General features: G+C 43.2%; 1 protein-coding gene across 1 annotated transcript in view; it reads right to left on the minus strand.

Moving 5' to 3' along the window:
* LOC124805681 (lipase 3-like) overlaps window positions 1-14,263 on the minus strand; it is a 164,031-nt gene extending 149,768 nt beyond the window's left edge. The window contains exon 1 of the mRNA XM_047266249.1: window positions 14,162-14,263. Within this exon, the coding sequence (XP_047122205.1) occupies window positions 14,162-14,263 (102 nt within the window). The remainder of the gene's footprint in view (window positions 1-14,161) is intronic.
* Window positions 14,264-22,624: the final 8,361 nt, after the last annotated feature.

Genomic DNA, 22,624 nt, shown 5'->3' on the forward strand with positions numbered 1-22,624 from the left:
CGTTTTGGTTAGTGTTACAAGGCCCGATCAGTCACTCATCCAGACTGTTGCCCCTGCAACTACTGAAAAGGCTGCTGCCCCTCTTCAGGAACCACACGTTTGTCTGGCTAAAGCGCCACCTTCTAGCACACTGGGAGACGCGCAGGCCCCGGTGCAAATACAACCGGCAGCTTAGTGACGATAGCCGGATGGGCTTTTTATGAGGTTTCCCACATCCATCTAGATAAATATCGATGTGGTACCCACGTCCCGCCTCAAATAAACGCACATAAACACTTGGAAAAACATCCTCATTCTTAATATGAGGTAACACTGGACAACTGAGGTACACAAATTCCGTCTCGAGGAGAACTAGTGCCGTCAGAACGGGCATCGGCCAACCCATTACCATCAACATGTCCAAAGCCGAAATAACACGCCTACCTCATGGAGGCAGGGAATAAAGTCAGGAAGAAGAAGATGGAGCGAAGAGGGTTCCACCTTGCGCTGTTTTGAAGTCATGTTCTGTTAGATTTCACACTTACGGTGCCGTATACAACGTTGGTTAGAACACTCACACAAATGAGGATCGATCGGCCATTGATGTTGACTTGGAATAAACATGGCATGCACGTCAAACGAGAACGTTGATATGTTTCTGATGCTCGTTGAATGACGACAAGACGTGTGTAGAGCGGCCGTTGCTTAGGCTGTGAAATATCCCGGTCGAAGTTCTCCATCAACTACAAATTTCTTGTGTGTTAAAGAATGTCTCCGACAAATAAGTAGTTAGAAAAGGCATGGCTGCAATAGACGAAGACCACCAAGAAGTAAAGGTAGAATTGTTTGTTTTAGCTTCAGTACACCACGATCTTCACTTGCGGAACTTGTTGCAGTCACTACCGTAAGTGTTGCATCTATGTGGCGAACAGTATACGGTCACAAGTTTAACCCCACCTATCACTGACTCAGGAGTAGCATGAGTACAATTACAATCGGAGAGTTTCTTCCTGCGAATGGGTCATAATTAATTTCGTTCTAGATGCCTTAAATACACTCCCGGATTAGTACACCCTTTTAGAGGTTTCCAAATCCACTCAAGATTTATTGTTGCAACAGTCTATATGGAGGACATGAAATGATTATATTTACAGATTGATATCACAAGCAGTTCTCCCGTACCAGCTATTGACCTCTGTTCAAACATCCATATTAATATGCAGTGTAGCCTCAAAGGACACCAATGCAGGTGCTGACTTTGGAATCCAGTTGATGGTACAGATAGCGAATATTGTCATGGGACACGTTATACCATACCTGGTCGATCTGTTTACGTAGTTCTGGATGAGTTGTTCGTTGACAGGTAGCAGCAGTCATATCTTATGCCACAGGTGCGAGATATTATGGCACAGACAATGAGCTGTAGACGAGCGTAGAGAATTGGCGGAGAGCAGTGGCAGCTGGAGACAAGTGCAAATGGCTTTATGCACTATGGGACTTAACATCTGAGGTCATCAGTCCCCTAGACTTAGAACTACTTAAGCCTAACTAACCTAAGGACATCACAAACATCCATGTCCGAAGCAGGATTCGAACCTGCGACCGTAGCAGCAGCGCAGTTCCGGACTGAAGCACCTAGAACAGCTCGGCCACAGCGGCCGGCCTTGGAGACAAGTCCGCAGATCGCGGTAGCCAGGGAAGTTGCTGCACGCCTTCCAGAACACTTTGAGTTTCACGGAGAGTATGTGGCCGAGCATTATCCTGCTGGAACAACACATCACCTTCCTGCTGCAAGAACGGCAAAAAAACTGATCTAACAGAACTCTACACGTACCGAGAGCTGGTTAGAACCCTCCACAGACACGCCAAAGGTAAATGAGAGTTGTAGTTTGTCTCACCCGAGACCATAAGGCCTCGAGTGGGGCCAGTGTTTTTCGGACGAATGTATTTTAAGAGATAGCCCTTACCAGGTCTATGTCGTAAGGGCAAACGACCAACTCTTACGTGCTGGCAGAATCACCTTTCATGGCTGAAGGCCACGACGCGTCATTCTATCTTCCAAGAGACCCTCTGGCGGCCCAGATGTTCTGGCCTGAGTGGATGCTGGGCTAGATATGTGCGTGCCCGTAGTCCCATTGCTAATAACCTGTTGGCAACAGTTCGTGTTGACACGTTTGGTCTCACAAGCCCTCTTACCTGTGCTGTGGTACCTGTACGATCTGCTATTGATGTTCTAATAATACGACAATCCTGGTGGGTGTATGTGCTGCGTGGGCGTGCAGAAACTTGATTAAATGTGTGAGAACGTCGGCCTCAACACTGACACCAGTATCGTTGCACAACAAACGCAGCTTGTACAACTTACCTGTCAATTCTCTGAAAGGACCATCCCAGCCCTCGGAAGACCACAATTTGTCCCCTTTCAAACACGCTCAGTTGACTGTAGGAAGTACGACAGCATCTCATTGGCACGGTTGCCTATCTGCTTGGGACAGTGTACATCTGGCGGGGCAGATGCGCAACAAAGTGCAAAATCGGTTAGTGGAGCGAGCAGATGGCGTGCTACTGATCGAAGATGAAGCGTGGCCGCAAGCCGAGAGGTGGGGCTATTTGCCTGTGGGCGTCCTGCATACAGAAGTGATTGCGTGCTGGTTCGCCTAAACAGAAATGGGCGGTAGGGACCTGTTTTAGTGTGTCGACGCTCCTCTGTCAAACAAACTGAGGATATGGGACATGTTGTTGTTGTTGTGGTCTTCAGTCCTGAGACTGGTTTGATGCAGCTCTCCATGCTACTCTATCCTGTGCAAGCTTCTTCATCTCCCAGTATTTACTACAACCTACATCCTTCTGAATCTGCTTAGTGTATTCATCTCTTGGTCTCCCTCTACGATTTTTACCCTCCACGCTGCCGTCCAATGCTAAATTTGTGATCCCGTGATGCCTCAGAACATTCTCCTACTAACTGGTTCCTTCTTCTTGTCAAGTTTTGCCACAAACTCCTCTTCTCCCCAATTCGATTCAATACCTCCTCATTAGTTATGTGATCTACCCATCTAATCTTCAGCATTCTTCTGTAGCACCACATTTCGAAAGCTTCTATTCTCTTCTTGTCTAAACTATTTAACGTCCATGTTTCACTTCCATACATGGCTATGCTCCCTATAAATACTTTCAGAAACGAATTCCTGACACTTAAATCTATACTCGATGTTAACAAATTTCTCTTCTTCAGAAACGCTTTCCTTGCCATTGCCAGTCTACATTTTATATCCTCTCTACTTCGACCATCATCAGTTGTTTAGCTCTCCAAATAGCAAAACTCCTTTACTACTTTAAGTGTCTCATTTCCTAATCTGATTCCCTCAGCATCACCTGACTTAATTCGACTACATTCCATTATCCTCGTTTTGCTTTTGTTGATGATCATCTTATATCCTCCTTTCAAGACACTGTCCATTCCGTTCAACTGCTCTTCCAAATTCTTTGCTGTGTCTGACAGAACTACAATGTCATCGGCGAACCTCGAAAGTTTTTATTTCTTTTCCATGAATTTTAATAACTTCTCCGAGTTTTTCTTTTGTTTCTTTCACTGCTTGCTCAATATACAGAATGAATGACATCGGGGAGAGGCTACAACCCTGTCTCACTCCCTTCCCAACCACTGCTTCCCTTTCATCCCACTCGACTCGCATAACTGTCATCTGGTTTTTGTACAAATTGTAAATAGCCGTTCGCTCCCTGTATTTTACCTCTGCCACCTTCAGAATTTGAAAGAGAGTATTCCAGTCAACATTGTCAAAATCTTTCTCTAAGTCCACAAATGCTAGAATCGTCGGTTTGCCTTTCCTTAGCCTTTCTTCTAAGATAAGTCGTAAGGTCAGTATTGCCTCACGTGTTCCAACGTTCCTAAGGAATCCCAACTGATCTTCCCCGAGGTCGGCTTCTACCAGTTTTTCCACTCGTCTGTAAAGAATTCGCGTTAGTATTTTGCAGCTGTGACTTGTTAAACTGATAGTTCGGTAATTTTCACATCTGTCAACACCTGCTTTCTTTGGGATTGGAATTATCATATTTTTCTCGAAGTCTGAGGGTATTTCGCCTGTCTCATACATCTTGCTCTCCAGATGGTAGAGTTTTGTCAGGACATACGTTGTGCTAGTGAGTATTCTCTCCTGAAGAGCTACTGAAATGTGATTCTTGCTAAATCGTCAAACTCCGACTGATACGGTTCGTGCGGCTCTCCTCGTCGGAGGTTCGAGTCTTTCCTCGGGCGTGGGTGTATGTTTTGTCCTTAGCGTAAGCTAGTTTAAGTTAGATTAACTAGTGTGTAAACCTAGGGACCGATGACCTCAGCAGTTTGGTCCCATGGGAACTTACCACAAATTTCCAATTTTTTTTCCGACTGACATCCGTAAACTCTGCATTGCCAAACTGTTTCTGAACTGAGCATATTAAGTTGGCTGTCCGTAGTGTATTATGTTGCTGTATACAATGCAGATTTAGTTGCTTTGGTGTGTGATCAAGTGAATAATCGGTTGCCTAGACGTTTTTCTACATTGTGATTAATGCCACCATACGATTTGCAGTGCTTGTGGGCTACGGAATGCACCAGTGAAGTTACAGTTTCTCGGTCGTTCTACTTTATCTGAATTCAATTGTTGCTGAAGTTGCTTTGAACGACTCGTTTCTTTACGGTGTTTCTTAACTATGTTCATTTATTTTTATTTAAATTATATGAGGGGCATTCAATAAGTAACGGGACACATTTTTTTCTCGATCAGTTTCGGTTGAAAAAATTGCGGAATTTGTTGTGGTATGTCGTGGAATATTCCCGTTTCACGCCTTACGGTATCATAAAGTTCCGATAGGTGAAAACGCTATATATAGCCTTCAAAATGGTGTCGGTAACGTAGGTGCGTTCCAAGACAGACCTGTCACTGAGTTTCTTTTTACGGAGAACCAGAGCGTCGTAGATATTCATAGGGGCTTGCAGAATGTCTACGGAGACCTGGCAGTGAACAGAAGTACGGTCAGTCTTTTTGCGAGATGTCTGTCATCATCCCCACAAGGTCATGCAAACCCCATCGATCACCCACGTGTCGACCGGCTGCACGATTGGTAGTGACACCTACAATGTTGATACGTGCGGACACGCTCATTTGAGGTGATCGACGGATCACAATCAAACACTTCGCTGCGTAACTGGATGTCTCTGCTGGTAGTGCTGGCACACTCGCTCACCAGCTGGTGTAGTCAAAGGCGCGTGCCTGTTGAGTTCTCGCCACATAACACAACACCATAAAAAGCAACGAGGAATCATCTGTGCGGAACTGGTCGCACGTCAGGAGGTTGGTCGTGACAATTTTTGTCGAACTTCGTCACAGGCGATGAAACATGGGTTCGTCACTTCGAACCGAAAACAAAACGGCAATCCATGAAGTGACGCCACACCACCTCTCCTCCGAATTAAAAGTTCAAAGCTACACCCTCAGCCGGTAACGTCATGGCAACGATCTTTTGAAAATATTCTGCTTGATGTCCTCCCTCGTGGTGCAACGATTAACTCAGAAATGTATAGTGTTACCCTCAGGAATTTGAAGAAATGAGTTGAGAGTGTTCGTCGTCACAAAAATACAAACCAACTTCTTCTTCTCTATGACAACGCAAGGCCTCACACGAGAGGAGCTCACAAAACTTCATTGGACTCTTCTTCCTCATTCACCGTAGACCTCGGACCTCACACCCTCTGACTTCCATCACACTGTCCCAGTTAAAGATACATTCCGCGGGAAGCAGTAGGTAGATGATGGGGATGTTATTGATGCAGCAGGACGTTGGCTCCGACATCTACCAGCAGATTGGTACCATGCGGTCATACAGGTCCTCCCAGTAAAGTGGTGTAAGACCGTCGCACGGCATGGAAATTATGTTGAACAATAGCCGTTTTGTAGCTACAAGAGTGGGAAACAATATGCTGTATTTAAGTTCCGAATAAAACCAAAAGATATGTTACATTAGTTACTGAATGCCCCTCGTAATTAACTTGAGTCTTCGGTAAATAACGGATTGCTATTTCAATTGATTCGGTTACAGTACCTTTTAATGTTTTATTTTTTAAGTCACTAATAATTTAAACTGTCCTGGTTTAACTCGATTGTGGTTATACTACACTACTGACCATTAAAATTTCTACACGACGAAGATGACGTGCTACAGACGCGAAATTTAACCGACAGGAAGAAGATGCTGTGATATGCAAATGATTAGCTTTTCAAAGCATTCACACAAGGCTGGCGCCGGTGGCGACACCTACAACGTGCTGACATGAGGAAAGTTTCCAAACGATTTCTCATAAAAAAACAGCAGTTGACCAGCGTTGCCTGGTGAAACATTGTTGTGATGCCTCGTGTAAGGAGGAGTAATGCGTACCATCACGTTTCCGACTTTGATAAAGGTCGGATTGTAGCCTATCGCGATTGCGGTTTATCGTATCGCGACATTGCTGCTCGCGTTGGTCGAGATCCAATGACTATTTGCAGAATATGGGATCGGTGGGTTCAGGATGGTAATACGGAACGCCGTGCTGGATCCCAACGGCCTCGTATCACTAGCAGTCGAGATGACAGGCATCTTATCCGCATGTCTGTAACGGATCGTGCAGCCACGTCTCGATCCCTGAGTCAACAGATGGGGGCGTTTGCAAGACAACAATCATCTGCACGAACAGTTCGATGCCGAATGCAGCAGCATGGACAATCAGCTCGGAGACCATGGCTGCGGTTACCCTTGACGCTGCATCACAGACAGGAACGCCTGCGATGATGTACTCAACGACGAACCTGGGTGCACGAATGGCAAAACGTCATTTTTTCGGATGAATCCAGGTTCTGTTTACAGCATTACGATGGTCGCATCCGTGTTTGGCGACATCGCGGTGAACGCACATTGGAAGCGTGTATTCGTCATCGCCATACTGGCATATCACCCGGCGTAATGGTATGGGGTGCCATTGATTACACGTCTCGGTCACCTCTTGTTCGCATTGATGGCCATTTTTACCAGTGGACGTTACATTTCAGATGTGTTACGACCCGTGGCTCTACCCTTCATTCGATTCCTGTGAAACCCTACATTTCAGCAGGATAATGCACGACCGCATGTTGCAGGTCCTGTACGGGCCTTTCTGGATACAGAAAATGTTCGACTGCTGCCCTGGCCAGCACATTCTCCAGATCTCTCACCAATTGCAAACGCATGGTCAATGGTGGCCTAACAACTGGCTCGTCACAATACGCCAGTCACTACTCTTGATGAACTGTGGTATCGTGCTGGAGCTGCATGGGCAGCTGTACCTGTACACGTCATCCAAGCTCTGTTTGACTCAATGCCCAGGCGTATGAAGGCCGTTATTACGACCAGAGGTGATTGTTCTGGGTACTGATTTCTCAAGGTCTATACGCCTAAATTACGTGAAAATGTAATCACATGCCAGTTCTAGTATATTGGTCCAATGAATACCCGTTTATCATCTGCATTTCTTCTTGGTGTAGCAATTTTAATGGCCAGTAGTGTACTGTTGTATTAACTTCATTGAAGTTTTTTGGATTTGGGTTTAATTAATAGTACATTGATGTGCTAAATTATGAATTCAGTTATTTGGAAAGGTTGATTGTTCAAATAAATCTATTTTCTCTTCCAGTGGTCAGTAAATATATAAATGGTGTGCTTCTTAACCCGAACTGAATCAATTCCGCCCTCTAATCCTAAGGGCCCTGCTGCATGTAACAGTGTGAAATCCATGGAGATGAAATCGTCGGACCAAGCTGCGTGTCCAGTACTCTGGCAAGTGAGGTGTATCGAGCTTTTTTCATCTGAAATTTACGTTCTCTCCTTGAAAATATCAGTCTACATATTATAGGCCTTGTTGAATGGAGCACGATGCTTGTCCGGTCCAGTCTGCATGTGATCTTGTGCAAGAACTGGATTTCCTACAAGCTGTTTTGGACCCTGTGGTCCTCAGGAGTGGCACATACGTTTGCCCAATTTAAGGCCAGTAGATTTCATTTTGTGGGGATATCTAAAGAATAGTATTTATGTTACAACACCCAGATGAATTTAAAGAGCGCATCGAGGAAGGTTCTCACTTCGTGGCACGAACACTCCGTCTGCGTGTCGTTTAGAAGGCGCACTGAGTTGTGTGCGCAGAAAAATTGGCACGTCTTTGAGAACCCCACTTAAATGCACACTCCGCCACCAGAACGTCCATCTGAATACAGTTATCTTCAGCATGTTGCATCTTCCTCTAACACATTGAACGTTTCTGGTCCCCTATCTGAAATTGTCAGAAATTTAATTTTTTTATGCACAGTTGGTTTGAAAACATCAGCTACGTGAAGAAACGTATTGTTCTATTTAAAAAACTATAACTCGTTACTGTCTCTCTCTGGAAAATAACTAAGTAAACTTTAAGGACGGAAAAAATCGCAACACCAAGAATGAGCTGTGCTACATAAACGAAAGTTGGTAGACGTCTTTCTACACCTGAAAGATCATGTCTAATATGATTTCGTGCCAGTCGCATAAGAGTGGCGCTAACAAAGCCACTATGAGAATGCAAATCAGGTTTGCTTTTAATACATGTTGTAACAGTCGTAAGCGTTAATTACCTTTGAGAGCTACCTTGGTGAGCTGATGTTAGACAAGAATACCTCTATGGCGACAAAGACGCCATTATCAACATCCTAATGACAAGGAGAGGCCCCGACGTTGGGATCATGAATTTACTTCAAACTTTGTACACTTTTAGTAGGCCAACAAAACAATGTAATTTGAAAGTAGTAAGGTGCACTACTTTGGCAATTCCGAGAAAATCGCAAGAGACGTTTTATGCGTCTATTACGTAAATCATATTCCTGTGCAAAGGAAAAGTAATGGAGGATTTAGTGTGGTAATGTGATTATCGTTCGCGCTTCGCAAGAGGGTCGAGTTCGAGACGACTGTTCGGATCCCACGAAAACTTACTTTTTAATCTACAATTTTTTCATCACTGGCCTTATTATTTAATTTACATGACATTTGAGTGGTAATATAATGAAAAATACCTGTATTTGCATGAAGTACTTGCATGGAGTTTCAATTTATGTTTTACATGTGTGTATGACAAATAACATCCTGCGACGTTTCATGTCGAGAGCACATCCGACAAGTAATTCTATTGCCCTTTTGGTCTGGCACACTGCGACTTACTATATTACTGATTTTGAATAACGTCATTCGCATCATTATTTATCGATGTTTGATTTGGGCTATCCAAGCCTGTCTCTCGTCCTTGAAAATTTAATTAGAGTTTGTAAACAGTCAAAAAACATATGAAATTCACTACAACTTCATGAGAGTATATGTGGGTGTTTTACATAATAGTGCCTCTTAAATGTCATATAAATAAAATAATGAGACCAGTTATGGAAAAATGATTAACAAATAAATGGAGGTGGATTCAACTGTCGCCTCGACCACGACCCTCTTGCCAGGCGCGCACGCTGACCGCACGAGCACAACGAATTCTTGTTGCATCTCCTTTCTCGCAAGTATGTAACTTACATAACGGTCGTGTAAAACTTCTCTTGCTATTTTCTCCGAATTGCCAGACTAGTGAACCTTACTACTTTCGCATCATGTTGTTTTAATAGCCTACTATAGGTGTACAAAGTTCGAAGTAAATCCGTGATCCCAACGACGTGGCCTCTCCTTGTGAGTCTGAATGGGGTCGTGCAACAGGGTTACGACAAACTGGAAGTTCCCGCTGCGATATTGCAGAAGCACTTGGCAGGACTGCAGCCTCTGTATATAATTGCTGGCAGCCGTGGTCACGAGCATGTAGGGTCACAAGAAGACCAGACTCCAGACGGCCACGTGGCACTACCACAAGAGAAGTCGTCGTGTTCGGAGTGTGGCTCTGGCGCATTGTACTGCATCTGCAGCAGCAATGTGAGCAGCAGTTGGCACCACAGTGACACAACGAACTGTTACAAATCGATTACTTCAAGGACACCTCCCACCCAGACGCCCTAAGGCGTGCATTCCACTGACCAAACCACCGCTATCTGCCACGTCACTGATGTCAAGCTAGAGCTCATTAGAGGGAAGAGAGGAGGACTTGGGCGTTTTTTGATGAAAGCTGGTTCTGTCTCCGTGCAAGTGATGACCTTGTGTTGGTAACAAGGAGGCTAGCTGAGGTCCTGCATCCAACCGATCTGCATTTTAGACACACTGGACCACGCCTGCAGTTATGGTCTGGGGTGTGATTTCGTATGACAGCAGGAGCACTATCATGGTTATCCCACACACCCCGAATGCAAAATTGTGCGTCAGTCTGGTGATTCGACCTGTTGTGCTGCCATTCGTGAACAGCATTCCAGGGTGTGTTCTCCAAGAGGATAACCATACCGATTTTGTAACCCAACGTGCTCTAGAGTGTACCGACATGGTGCCTTGGCCTGCTCAATCACCAGCTGTGTCTACAACAGAGCACATCTGGGACATAATCAGACGACAGCTCCAGCGTCATCCACAAACACCAGTAACAGTCCCTCAAACTGATATCTGGCACCTGTACAACACAATGCATGCACATTTGCACTCAACACACTGGCGGTTACACGGATTTTTAATGTACGAGGGTCTCTCCAAAAGAAATGCACACTATTTTTTTTAAATCCATCTTTTATTCTACGTGTTAGAAAGTTTTACAGTGTGTAGATACATCCTTTAGGAACAATATTTTCACTTCTCCACATAATTTCCCTCCCTCTCAACTGCCTTACGCCATCTTGGAACAAGCGTCTGTATACCCGCACGGTAAAATTCTGGACCAACCTGTTGGAGCTACTGTTTGGCAGCGTGCACAAGGGAGACAGCATCTTCAAACCATGTTCCACGAAGAGAGTTTTTCAGTTTCCCAAAGAGATGATAGTCATGTGGAGCCAGGTGAGGACTGTAAGGCAGGTTTTTCAGTGTTGTCCATCTGAGTTTTGTGATCGCTCCCATGGTTTTTTGACTGACATGTGGCCGTGCACTGTCATGAAACAGCAAAACATCCTGCTTTTGCCCATGTGGTCGAACACGACTCAGTCGAGCTTGAAGTTTCTTCGGTGTCGTCACATATACACCAGAATTTATGGTGGTTCCACTTGACATGATGTCCACAAGCAAGAGTCCTTCGGAATCGAAAAACACCATAGCCATAACTTTTCCAGCAGAAGGTGTGGCTTTGAATTTTTTTTCTTGAGTGAATTTGCATGATTCCACTCTATTAATTGCCTTTTCGTCTCTGGTGAAAAATGATGGAGCCATGTTTCATCACCTGTAACAATTCTTCCAAGAAATTCATCTCCACCATTCTCGTATTGTTTCAAAAGTTCGCTGCATACCGTTTTTCTTGTTTCTTTGTGAGCCACTGTCAACATCCTGGGAACCCACCTGACACAAACCGTTTTTAACGCCAACACTTTCAGTATTCTGCAAACACTTCCTTCCCCTATCCCAGCGTAGCGTGACAATTCGTTCACTGTGATGCGTCTGTCGGCAGTCACCAGTTCGTTAACTCTCTGCATATTGTCTGGAGCGTGTGCAGTGCGAGGCCTGCCGCTGCGAGGACAATCCTCAATATTGCCGTGCCCGCTTTCATCACGTAACGTGCTTGCCCACCGACTAACTGTACTGCGATCGGCAGCAGCATCTCCATTCACATTTTTCAACCTCTTGTGGATGTTTCACACTGTCTCGTTTTCACAGCGCAGGAATTCTATGACAGCACATTGCTTCTGACGAACGTCAAGTGTAGCAGCCATCTTGAAGACATGATGTGATGGCGCAACTCACGGGAACAGGTTGAACTAAGTTTGAAAACAAGCGGGAAGGATGTATCTACACACTCTAAAACTTTCACACATGCAGAATAAAAACTGTATTTTTACAAAAATAGTGTGCATTTCTTTTGGAGTGAACTTCATACCAGCATTTCACATTTGCAATGGCTTTTGTAGTGCTTACGTTAACCTGTGGTCTTGCAATGTTAATAACTGACATATTTTACCTAGACAAATGTATTCCCGAAACCTCATTATTCTAAAGTAACTATTTTTTGGTGTTGTGTCCGCCCCATTAGCTGAACAATAAGCATGTTCGAACGCCACGCACGGCAGCCCGGGTTCGATTCCCGGCTGGGATGGGAGATTTTTTCCTCTCAGGGACAGAGTGTTGTGCTGTCCTCATCATCATTTCATCCCAATTGTCTACGCGCAAGTGGCCCAATGTGGCGTCGCACTCAATAAGACTTGCACTTTGTGGCCGAACTTCCCGCCTGGGAACTCCCGGCCACTGACGCCATATGATCGTTTCCATATTTTTTTGTGTTGTTCAAAACTCCATAGAGGGACTAATGTTTTTTATACGAGGGCCGTTCAGAAAGTAACCTCCGGTTGATTTAAAAAATACACCAAGTTAAATAAAAATATTTTAATATATACATCTTACAACTACATCTTTGCACTATTTTTCTACATAGTCTCCATAGCGATTGAGGCACTTATCGTATCTCTTCACAAGCTTTGAAATTCCTTCTGCATAAAAATCACCCGCTTGTGCCTGGAGCCAGCCTGTGACCGCATCTTTGAGCTCTTCGTCGTCATCAAACCGCTGTGACCCGAGCCATTTCTTCAAATGCATGAAGAGGTGATAATCACTTGGCGCCAGGTCTGGGCTGTAAGGTGGATGGTTGATAACGTCCCACTTGAAGGACTCAAGAAGGGCCGTTGTTCTGCGAGCAGAATGAGGACGGGCGTTATCGTGCAAAAAAACGATACCGGAAGTCAGCATACCACGGCGTTTGTTCTGTATAGCCCGTCGTAACTTTTTTATTGTTTCACAGTACACGTCTTGATTAATGGTCGTACCACGTTCCATGAATTCAACCAACAACACCCCTTTGGCATCCCAAAACACCGTTGCCATCAGTTTTCTGGCAGAAAAATCTTGCGAGGCTTTTCTTGGTTTGGTAGGCGAATTTGGATGTGCCCACATCTTTGATTGTTCTTTTGTCTCAGGGTTCAGGCACTTAATCCAGGTTTCGTCACCGGTCACGATTCTGTTTAACAATGGTTCTCCTTCGTCCTCATAACGTGACAGAAAGTCTAATGCAGAGGCCATTCTTTGAGTTTTGTGGTGGTCGGTAAGAATTTTGGGCACCCATCGTGCACAGAACTTACGGAAACCCAATCTTGCTGTCACTATCACGTACAAGAGAGTCTTAGAAATCAGTGGAAATCCAGCAGACAACTCCGACATTGAGAAACGTCGATTTTCACGAACTTTTGCATCAACTGTCTGAACGAGTTCGTCAGTCACCAATGATGGTCTACCACTACTCTCTTCATCATGAACGTTTTCTCGTCCACTTTTAAATAACCGTACCCATTCACGGACAACTCCTTCACTCATAACTCTTGGTACGTACACGGCACAAAGCTCACGATGAATAGCTGCTGCAGAATATCCTTTGGCTGTAAAAAAACCTTATGACAGCACGCACTTCACATTTGGCGGGGTTTTCTATTGCAGCACACATTTCAAACTGCCACAAAAACTAAACTAGCGCAGGTACGACGTTCACTCGACCACGGCTTGATGCCGACTGACCTGTTGAGTGCGTGAACGCACAGGTGGCGTCGCTACTCCCCCCACAACCCGCACTGTGACCAATCGGAGGTTACTTTCTGAACCGCCCTCGTATTTACCTATACAAGTATACCTTTCTTAATCATTATTTTGTAAGTTATGAAGGAAATACCCTTCCTGAAACGCTCTGTTTTAACAGCATACAATGTCTGGGTGGCAATCCAGTGGAGCCCGGCATATGAATGTTCCTGTCAGATTAAACATATGTGTCTGGTAGAGGACCAGCATACAGGCTTTATCGGCGAGGAAAATTTCATAATAGCAGTACACGACTCGCCTTAGAGTAAAAATTAGTTGTGTACGCTCAGCAAGTAATTTAACATGGTACCTGGCCATATGCATTCTACCTGCAACCGGTCAGTAAAGGCTGACTCGATACAGTGCCCCGCATTCACCTTAGAAGTTCGACAGGACGCAGATAAGAGACGGATACATAGGAGTGTCTTACCGTGGGGATCCACGGGCTGGGTTCTGGGGTGCGGTTGACGCGGCGCACCTGTCCCATCAGCAGCATCACGGCCGCAGCCAGGCGCGCGGCCAGCGACGGCATCCTGTGCGGCACAAAACTCACTAAATAACTTGGCTCGTGGCTGTGCAGACGGCGTAATAAGAGGGGGGATAACACTAGTGGTGGGAGGGAGGCACTGCTAATGGCCACTGCACAGCAGAGGAGATGCAGTTCAACAGCTGAAGGCTGCTCACAAGCAGAACAGCTAGCGAGTCTGCAAACGACTGTATGCAAGTGCAACCAATAATTCGACAAGTCAATAATTTCTAACTGGTGAACCAAACAAGAAAATCAGCACGTGAAAGAAACATATGGCCATAGCTAATGAACGAAGAGCTCACCTCAGCAGGCGACACTGCAGCCCCCTCAGCACAGAGGGGTAAACTCTATCAGTGCTGAGACTGAAAATGAATTTCTGTGCAAGGACCATGTTATCTTGTGCAAGCTCTACATAGGAAATCCCGAGCTACAGTAAACCATTGTTTAGACAATATCTCACTAGAGAACGTTAAGTTCTCTTCAATATTCATCATAATTATGAGATTTGATGGCCATTGTCCAGATATCAGTTTTCTAAGGCAATAAGATGAACTTCTCAGGAACACTCTAAAAAATCGACTTTGAAGATCACCCAGCGCTGTTAAACAAGAACATTTCGAGTTTTTTCACAGAGGCCCTTGTATTTGAATGTGTACCCTTGTAATTGCGAGGCCGCTGGTTCGATTCCCGATAGACACAGCTATTTTAATTATTTTCTGCTTTTTAATTCCACATTTATTACAAAATTGAAATGTTAACTGACATATATTAATTCACAGTTTTCTTTCATCCACAGTTAACATAGTTATTGAACCGTACCAAAAAAAACCTAATTTAGTTACAAGCTACGGCGTGCACACACATTATTCAATATGTAAACGTCACTACAGATATTCGTATTTATGTTACGACATGTTCGATATGCCTGTCATCATTGGCGATGATGTGACGCAGACGAATAGCGAAATTCTGCATGGCCCACTGAAGTGTCAGAACATTGATGCTGTCGTTGACCTCTGGAATGGTTGTTTTCTGCTCAGCAAAGGTTTTAGGTTTATTGCCGTACGTCTTGTCTGTAACATAGCCCCACAGATGGCGTCGCATGTGTTCAGATGCGGAGACTATGGCAGCCAATCGAAGCCCATGCCAGTGGCCTCTTGGTAACCCAGAGCCAGAATGTGGTCCACAAAGTACTCCTCCAGAACACTCTCCTGCTTCGATGTGGCTGAGCTCCGTCTTGAATGAACCACATCTTGTCCAAATCAGGGTCACTTTGAATAATGAAGATGAAATCATCTTTCTTATTGCCGAACCCATCCAAATAAAAACGATATTCACATCAAAGTCCTGTTCATCAATTCTGTGGACAATAGTATTGGCGAAATACAACCGCTGTTCCATGGCCCTGGGGCTTAATGGGTGATGGTTTGAATTTTGTATGGAAAGAGATGCAGGTCTTCAACAACAATTTGTCGCAGTGTCTCCTGGTTGCTTCGCACCTGTTGTGCAGCTCGTCTGATCGATTTCCTGTGGCTGGTTTGAAACAGAGAGCATGTCTTCTCGATGTTTTCAGGCGTTTTCAGCCTTTTTGTAACACCGACGTTGCCAACACTGTCATCACGAACACTACCCGTGTAAGTAGGCTGTTTAGGTTTTTATGTTGGTAACGCCACGTAGCGCTCTGTATGAAAATCACTGGCTGTGCTGTGTGCAGTCTGTGGCTAGTTTGCATTGTTGTCTGGCATTGTAGCGTTGGGCAGTTGGATGTTAACAGCGCGTAGCGCTGTGCAGTTGGAGGTGAGCCGCCAGCAGTGGTGGATGTGGGGAGAGAGATGGCGGAGTTTTGAAATTTGTAAGACTGGATGTCAGTTATGACTATTGAGGTAAATACATTGTTTGTTCTCTATTAAAATCTTTCATTTGCTAACCATGCCTATCAGTAGTTAGTGCCTTCCGTAGTTGGAATCTTTTATTTAGCTGGCAGTAGTGGCGCTCGCTGTATTGCAGTAGTTCGAGTAACGAAGATTTTTGTTAGGTAAGCGATTTGTGAAACGCATAGGTTAATGTTAGTCAGGGCCATTCTTTTGCAGGGATTTTTGAAAGTCAGGTTGCGTTGCGCTAAAAATATTGTGTGTCAGTTTAAGCACAGTCTTGTATAATTGTTCAAAATGGGGACGTTTCACCCGTTCTCTCAAACTAGCGAATCAAATTCTTGATTGTTAGCACACTTCGACCAGTTGTCTTCAGCTTGAACTCGGTCGCAAATTTCCTTTGAGCGTCATTTAGGCTGTTATTGCTCGCGTAGTAGGTCTTCACAAGTGCTATACGCTCAGGCACGCTGTACCGTGACATTTCCACTTGCAAATGGCCGACAACAACAAGCCGCGTGCGCATGGACATACTAATTCCCGTCATACCCCACGGCTAACCGTGCACCTTGAACGTCCTAACGCAAACCGTTCACAAGTTATGACGATTTGGTTTCATGTAGTTCAATAATTGTTAACGTGTAAGAGTGTGGAACCAGAATCAGCATTCAACATATGTGATTTATAAAAGCTATGTAATAGGTTAAAATATAGGGTAAAATGTGACAGAATAACTGGCAAATATTATTGATATCTGTGGGATGTGTCAACGTCTTTGTATCAAACATAAAGGGGTCACAGATTACATGGAGAACAACATCTGTAAGAGCCAAATTGTTTGCTGATGCTCCCTGGTGATGCTAGAGATTCTTTTGTATGGTTTATGTCCCTGAGAGATGGTAGGCCGTAGACACTTTGTGAAGCATGTCATCCTTGTGTACTCTCTATAAGTTTCTAAAATATCTTTCTCCGCTTTGAGATCCTCATTCTTAAGCTTTTCTTGATGAAAAACACTGTCAGATTACTTTGACTCCTGGTTAGCAGACCCTTCCAGTTCAGTGAAATCTCTTCATCTCAGGAAAGGCGAATACTGAAGGACCCCTATCATCGCCACAAACCACCAACGAACATTTGGAGTCTAAAAGAAGTTATACCCCTAACGTAAACTAACAACTCTGGACGTTTGATGCAAAGTTTTCGAAAAACCTTGTACACAGTGTTTACATTTCACGATAAGAATAGTGTAAATTGAAGCTGGAGTGGGGAGAAAGGAAGGAAAAGTGAAGAAACTTGTAATATCTGCTGCGTCAGGACTTCATGCAGTGTCAGCGGCGACGAGTAAAAATTTGTGCTGGATAGGACTCGAAACCGGTATCTCCTGTTTACCGAGGAGTTGCGTTAACCACTGCTCACCCAGGCACTGAAAGTTGTGGATTCATTGCCCATTGAGGCGAATGAATTATATGACTGCGGATGCACATTTACGTGCTACTTCTAGTGGGAATCTAAGACTAGCTAGCAGGGAGGATATGCACGCCGACTATGAGTAGGTAGCATTAGTTGTGAGTGTGGGTCAGCCGGAAATCGTGCCGAGATAGTTCGTGCATTTGCGATAAACACTTTGTCCGGTTGGCCAGTGGTTAACGCTTAGTAAGCAGGAGATCCCGACTTCGAGTCCCAGTCCGGCACACATTTTCACTCGCTGCCACTGATTCCGCATAAAGTTTCGATGCTCTTAATGTTCCTTCCCCTTACCTTTTCTTTCTCACTCCACCACATTCAATATGCGCCACAGCTGCGTATTCCTCGCTGTGTCTGTTCTTTCTTAAACGTCCGAAAGAACAGACAACACACAGTCATATAACAATAAGAAGTTTCACAATTTTTTACCAAATGTTAATTTATTATGTATTCTCTCTTTCTGAAGTGATTACTTGTTAAAAATAGAACTACTTTACCTTTATTAAAACGAAAACTTTTTGCCCGTGATTTTGTCCACATACGCATATGTCACACGTATTAGATAGACACCTGTGTCTTTTGAGAGACACAAACATCAGTAAATCATTGTCGTTTCGAGAAAAATGACTGTCACTACCACCTGTCTGTGCCTTGGCTGTTGTACACCATGCGACTTAAGAGGGGACCTTAAATGCGTTTGTAGTACCCATTCTTGTGGCATGACTTAGACCCCTAAACGCGCTGACAAAATTATTGGCTCACTGTAGTGCTCATACTTCGATGTTTGACTTGATTGACGAACTGAGTATCACAAATAAGAGATAGATGGAGCTTCATTTTAAGAATTCGATGCCAGTTACATACAGAAAATAAATACAAACATGTCGTTTTCGAACATTTTTTACGGCACCCCTTCTCATCCTCACACTCATCCCTAGGGCTAGTAGAGGTATTTTACTCCTACAGTATTTTTGTACGACTAATGGTTCATCTGCCGGTGCTTACTATATTCGGTCGAAATTGCTGCAGGTGTTCTGAGTTCTGCTTTTATGTCACCCCTTTTCAGCCCATCCTCATCCTTGGAGGTTCTGGGCGTGTTTTACTGTCACAGTAATTTTTTTTTCCAGATAGTAAGTGACAGTTGTGCCAAGTATAATAGAAATTACTTGATTCGTTACAAGGAGATGCTGATGTGTTTCTGTCTTTGCCTCATTCTCCAGCCCTAGAAATGAAACATCATCACGACTGCCATCAATGCACCTATGGATAGCAGAAACTGAGGTTCGAAACTAATGTCGATCATTATCGAATATTTTTACATGTCGTGGCTTCTCACCCTCACCCCTTCTCCTGTGTGTGGTATAGGTACATTACCCACACAGTACTTTTATACAAATAGTTACAAAATTAATGAAAATTAAAAATTTGGTCCAAATTGCCCCAGACGTTTCTGTAATCCACTTTGTCACCACCTTTTGACCTTCACCCTCAATCCTATGGAAGTTAGGTGCTTCTAAGCCCCAGTCCCCACCGCTGATTTTTTCAGGTAGTAAGGGATGTGTGGATCACGTTTGGCTAAAACCGATCCAGTGGTTTAGGAGGAGATCTTAAACGTACATACATACATTCAATAACTTTTATAAATATGAAGATTATGATGTAATATTTGTTAATTAATACTGTTAACTGCATAATAAATATAGAGTTCAAATAACAATAAAAAATTTGTGTGTAGCGAAATGAAACCAACAATCTCAGAATGAAAGACCAAAACTCTACACGTTTAGTTACAGGTATCTCATTAATAAAGACCTCGAAATCTTTCATCTTTAACACTACTATAGTTCAATTCTTTTATCTTGGCGGCTCGCGCATGCCCGCCCAGACGCTGGAGATTGCTGCGTTGCCAGTTGCACACGACGCACGCGCCAATAGAAGCAGCGCCATAGTATAGCATAGTTCGCAAGCTTACGTGTAGGGGGGAGCGCGCAGTTCATGAAGTAAAGCCACCACGGCCACATTAATCCTTTCGCTGCTACAAAGACGTGCTCCCTGCATTCCGCGCTGTGGGCGATTTTGTCACTGCACTGCTCGCCTGTGCAGACACATTGTGTTCCGACTGCTTTGACACTCTTTATCATTCGATTCCACAAAAACTATTTGGTTCAAAAATTAGATTTTTACCTATCTTCTTGACTGATACCTTCCCCCCCCCCCCCCCCACATGACTTAATTTTGTTTCGATGTTCAACGCAGTTATTATGCAGCATTAAATATAGTAAACCTTTGCACGAAATTTTGAAGAGTTTGCAGAGGTAAAAGTCCATAGAGTATACTTTCCGTATGGTCGATTTTAGTTGCCACAATGTTGAGAATGAGATGTGGACAAGATACCTATATATTTCATTTAATTTAAGTACCACATAAGTGTCGTATGTAATATTGAGAAATATTCCACCTTTCGCGACTGTAACAAAAGTTTTACTTACACTGGGCACGTTTGGCTTTATTTTAAAGCACTTCAATCAATCAAAAGGAAGTAGACAAAATACATTAAACAAAACTGTGGACTTACAAAAACGTTAGGACTTGAATATACCGTCTGTCAGCGAAGTGCTCAGAGCTATGTCAAATATAATTTTGTGTGTGGCACACACAAACAGCATTTATTTGCTAAAACACGGATGAGCCAACACAAACGTTGAATATTGTGCTACCGCAGTACAAAACTACGAAAGGTGACTTGGCAATGGAGGACGCAAAATACAGTCCTCTTATGATGCTTCAAAAGAGAGAAATGCGTATGGTCTAAATAAGTCGCTTATTACAGTTGCAGAAGAGGGATATATTTCAATACCATTGGTAAAACTGCGACTGTGGAACAAAAACAAGAAATAGAACATGAATACCATTGTGTATGTGCCATACCTTTCACCAATGGAAGTGCTTTAAAATAAAGCCAAACGCGCCGTGTGTATATAAAACTTTTATTACAGTCGCGAAAGACGGAATATTTATCAATATTACATACGACACCTATGTGGTACTTAAATTAAATGAGATATTGTTATACAGTAAATATTATATGAAATTTGGATATCTTGTCCACATTTCATTCTCAACATTGTGGCAACTAAAATCGACCATACGGAAAGTATACTCTATGGACTTTTACCTCTGCAAACTCTTCAAAATTTCGTGCAATGGTTTACTACATTTAATGCTGCACATCAAAACAAAATTAAGTCATTTATGGGGGGAAGGTATCAGGCAAGAAGACGTGTAAAAATCAAATTTTTTGGCCAAATAGTTTTTGTGAAATCGAATGATAAGTGTGTCAAAGCAGTGGGAACACCATGTGTCTGCACAGGCGAGAAGTGCAGTGATGACAAAATCGCGCACAGAGCGGAATGCGGGGAGCACGTGTCTGCAGCAGCGAAAAAGTTAATGAAGAGGCAAAGCACTAGAAATTTCATTCAAACGAATAAAATTCGTGAAGTAAGGCACTCCAATATTGTTTTTTAATAAAGAAAATATTAAGCACCACACAAGGTTGGGTTTGAACTCATAACCTTTCACTTGCCAGCCCAACACCTTAACCATTCCGCTACCTCAGCTCAACGAGCGGTGTTACTCCATAAGGATTCTAACACCTCACGCAACTACTTATAAACACTGTTGGTATGACTATGAAATACTCACGCTTCGTCGAAGTACAATAGGAAATAAACAATTACCGCTGTTCTTTATTGCGAAAAAGCAGTTCGTGAGATTGAAACAAACACCTTTCCTTGCTATCGCCTGAATTAGGAGTCTTATTGCTTGTTTGGTTTAATTAATTAATAGAATATGAAGCGGAAAAGAATGCTTTTTCCAAACTTTCTGTAAAAGAAAGTCTGCTATCAAGATATTGCTTTTGTTCTATTACTTTATTTATGACTGAACGTTTCTAAAACTGAAGACAATCGTCCGTGCTCTGCACTGCTGTCGAGATCTGGCAGTGTCGTTCTCTGTTCATTGGCTGACTGTGTTTTGTGACGTCAGATGCGCAGAACGAACCTAAACTCGGCCGCCAAGATATATGACGCGCACTTTAGCAAGCTTTTAAAATCGATTTTTCCAGGCGGTCTGGGAAAGTACATCGTCTTGCTTTAGGAAATTAATGCCCGGACAATCGTTTTAGCACCCCATAAGTGCGAATATAATAGATGGGGGATCACCCCATAAGACCTCCTCGTCAGTCCTAATATAATAATATAGCCTAATTTATATCATGCTTCATACAATTTGTATGTATTTTTTAAGGAGAGATGTGTATCGAGAGTCGACAAACGAAGTAAATATTGGGTACTCCCTAACACCTTTTGTTATTCTCGTTTTGTTTTCCGTATACGTAATTTGTACTTAACCCTGGTCAAGTCGATAAATTTCGTATTCCAATTCAAAACCCTAAATTTTTTTTGCAATGTTCACTGGAATATACTCTTTGGAACAAAATCGTTATCAGGCATAAACCACAGGGAGCGAGAGGTTATATATCACTTGTACAGAAACCAGTCTGTAGTTGTCTACCGACTTTAAAGAAAAGCAGTATTTCAGATGGATGTGAGACAGGATTGCAATCTATCCTCAGTATTATTCAGTTTGTACATCGAAGAAGCAGTACGATAACAAAGAATAAATTTATAAATGTATTAAAATCTCGTAAGGAAGAAATGGAAACTTTAACTTTTGCCGATAATATTGTTATTCTGCAGAGTCAACAAAGTAGAACACAGTGTATACTGTCTGGAAAGAAGTTTTAAGATAAACATCAACAAAAGTAAAACATTAGTAATGGATTGTAACCGAATTAAATCAAGCTACTTTGAGATAATTATATTCTGAAATGACAAGTAGTAGTAGTAGTAATAGTTTTAATCAACCACAGTTCACTTTTACGATTGTTGGACATGTCATGATACTAAGATTTCGAAACAACAAAAATTACTTAATTCATATGTACAAGCAACTACAGACTTATAGGTCTATTGTG

Source organism: Schistocerca piceifrons, chromosome 7 (assembly GCF_021461385.2).
Source record: "Schistocerca piceifrons isolate TAMUIC-IGC-003096 chromosome 7, iqSchPice1.1, whole genome shotgun sequence".
In the NCBI taxonomy this organism is placed as follows: domain Eukaryota; kingdom Metazoa; phylum Arthropoda; class Insecta; order Orthoptera; family Acrididae; genus Schistocerca; species Schistocerca piceifrons.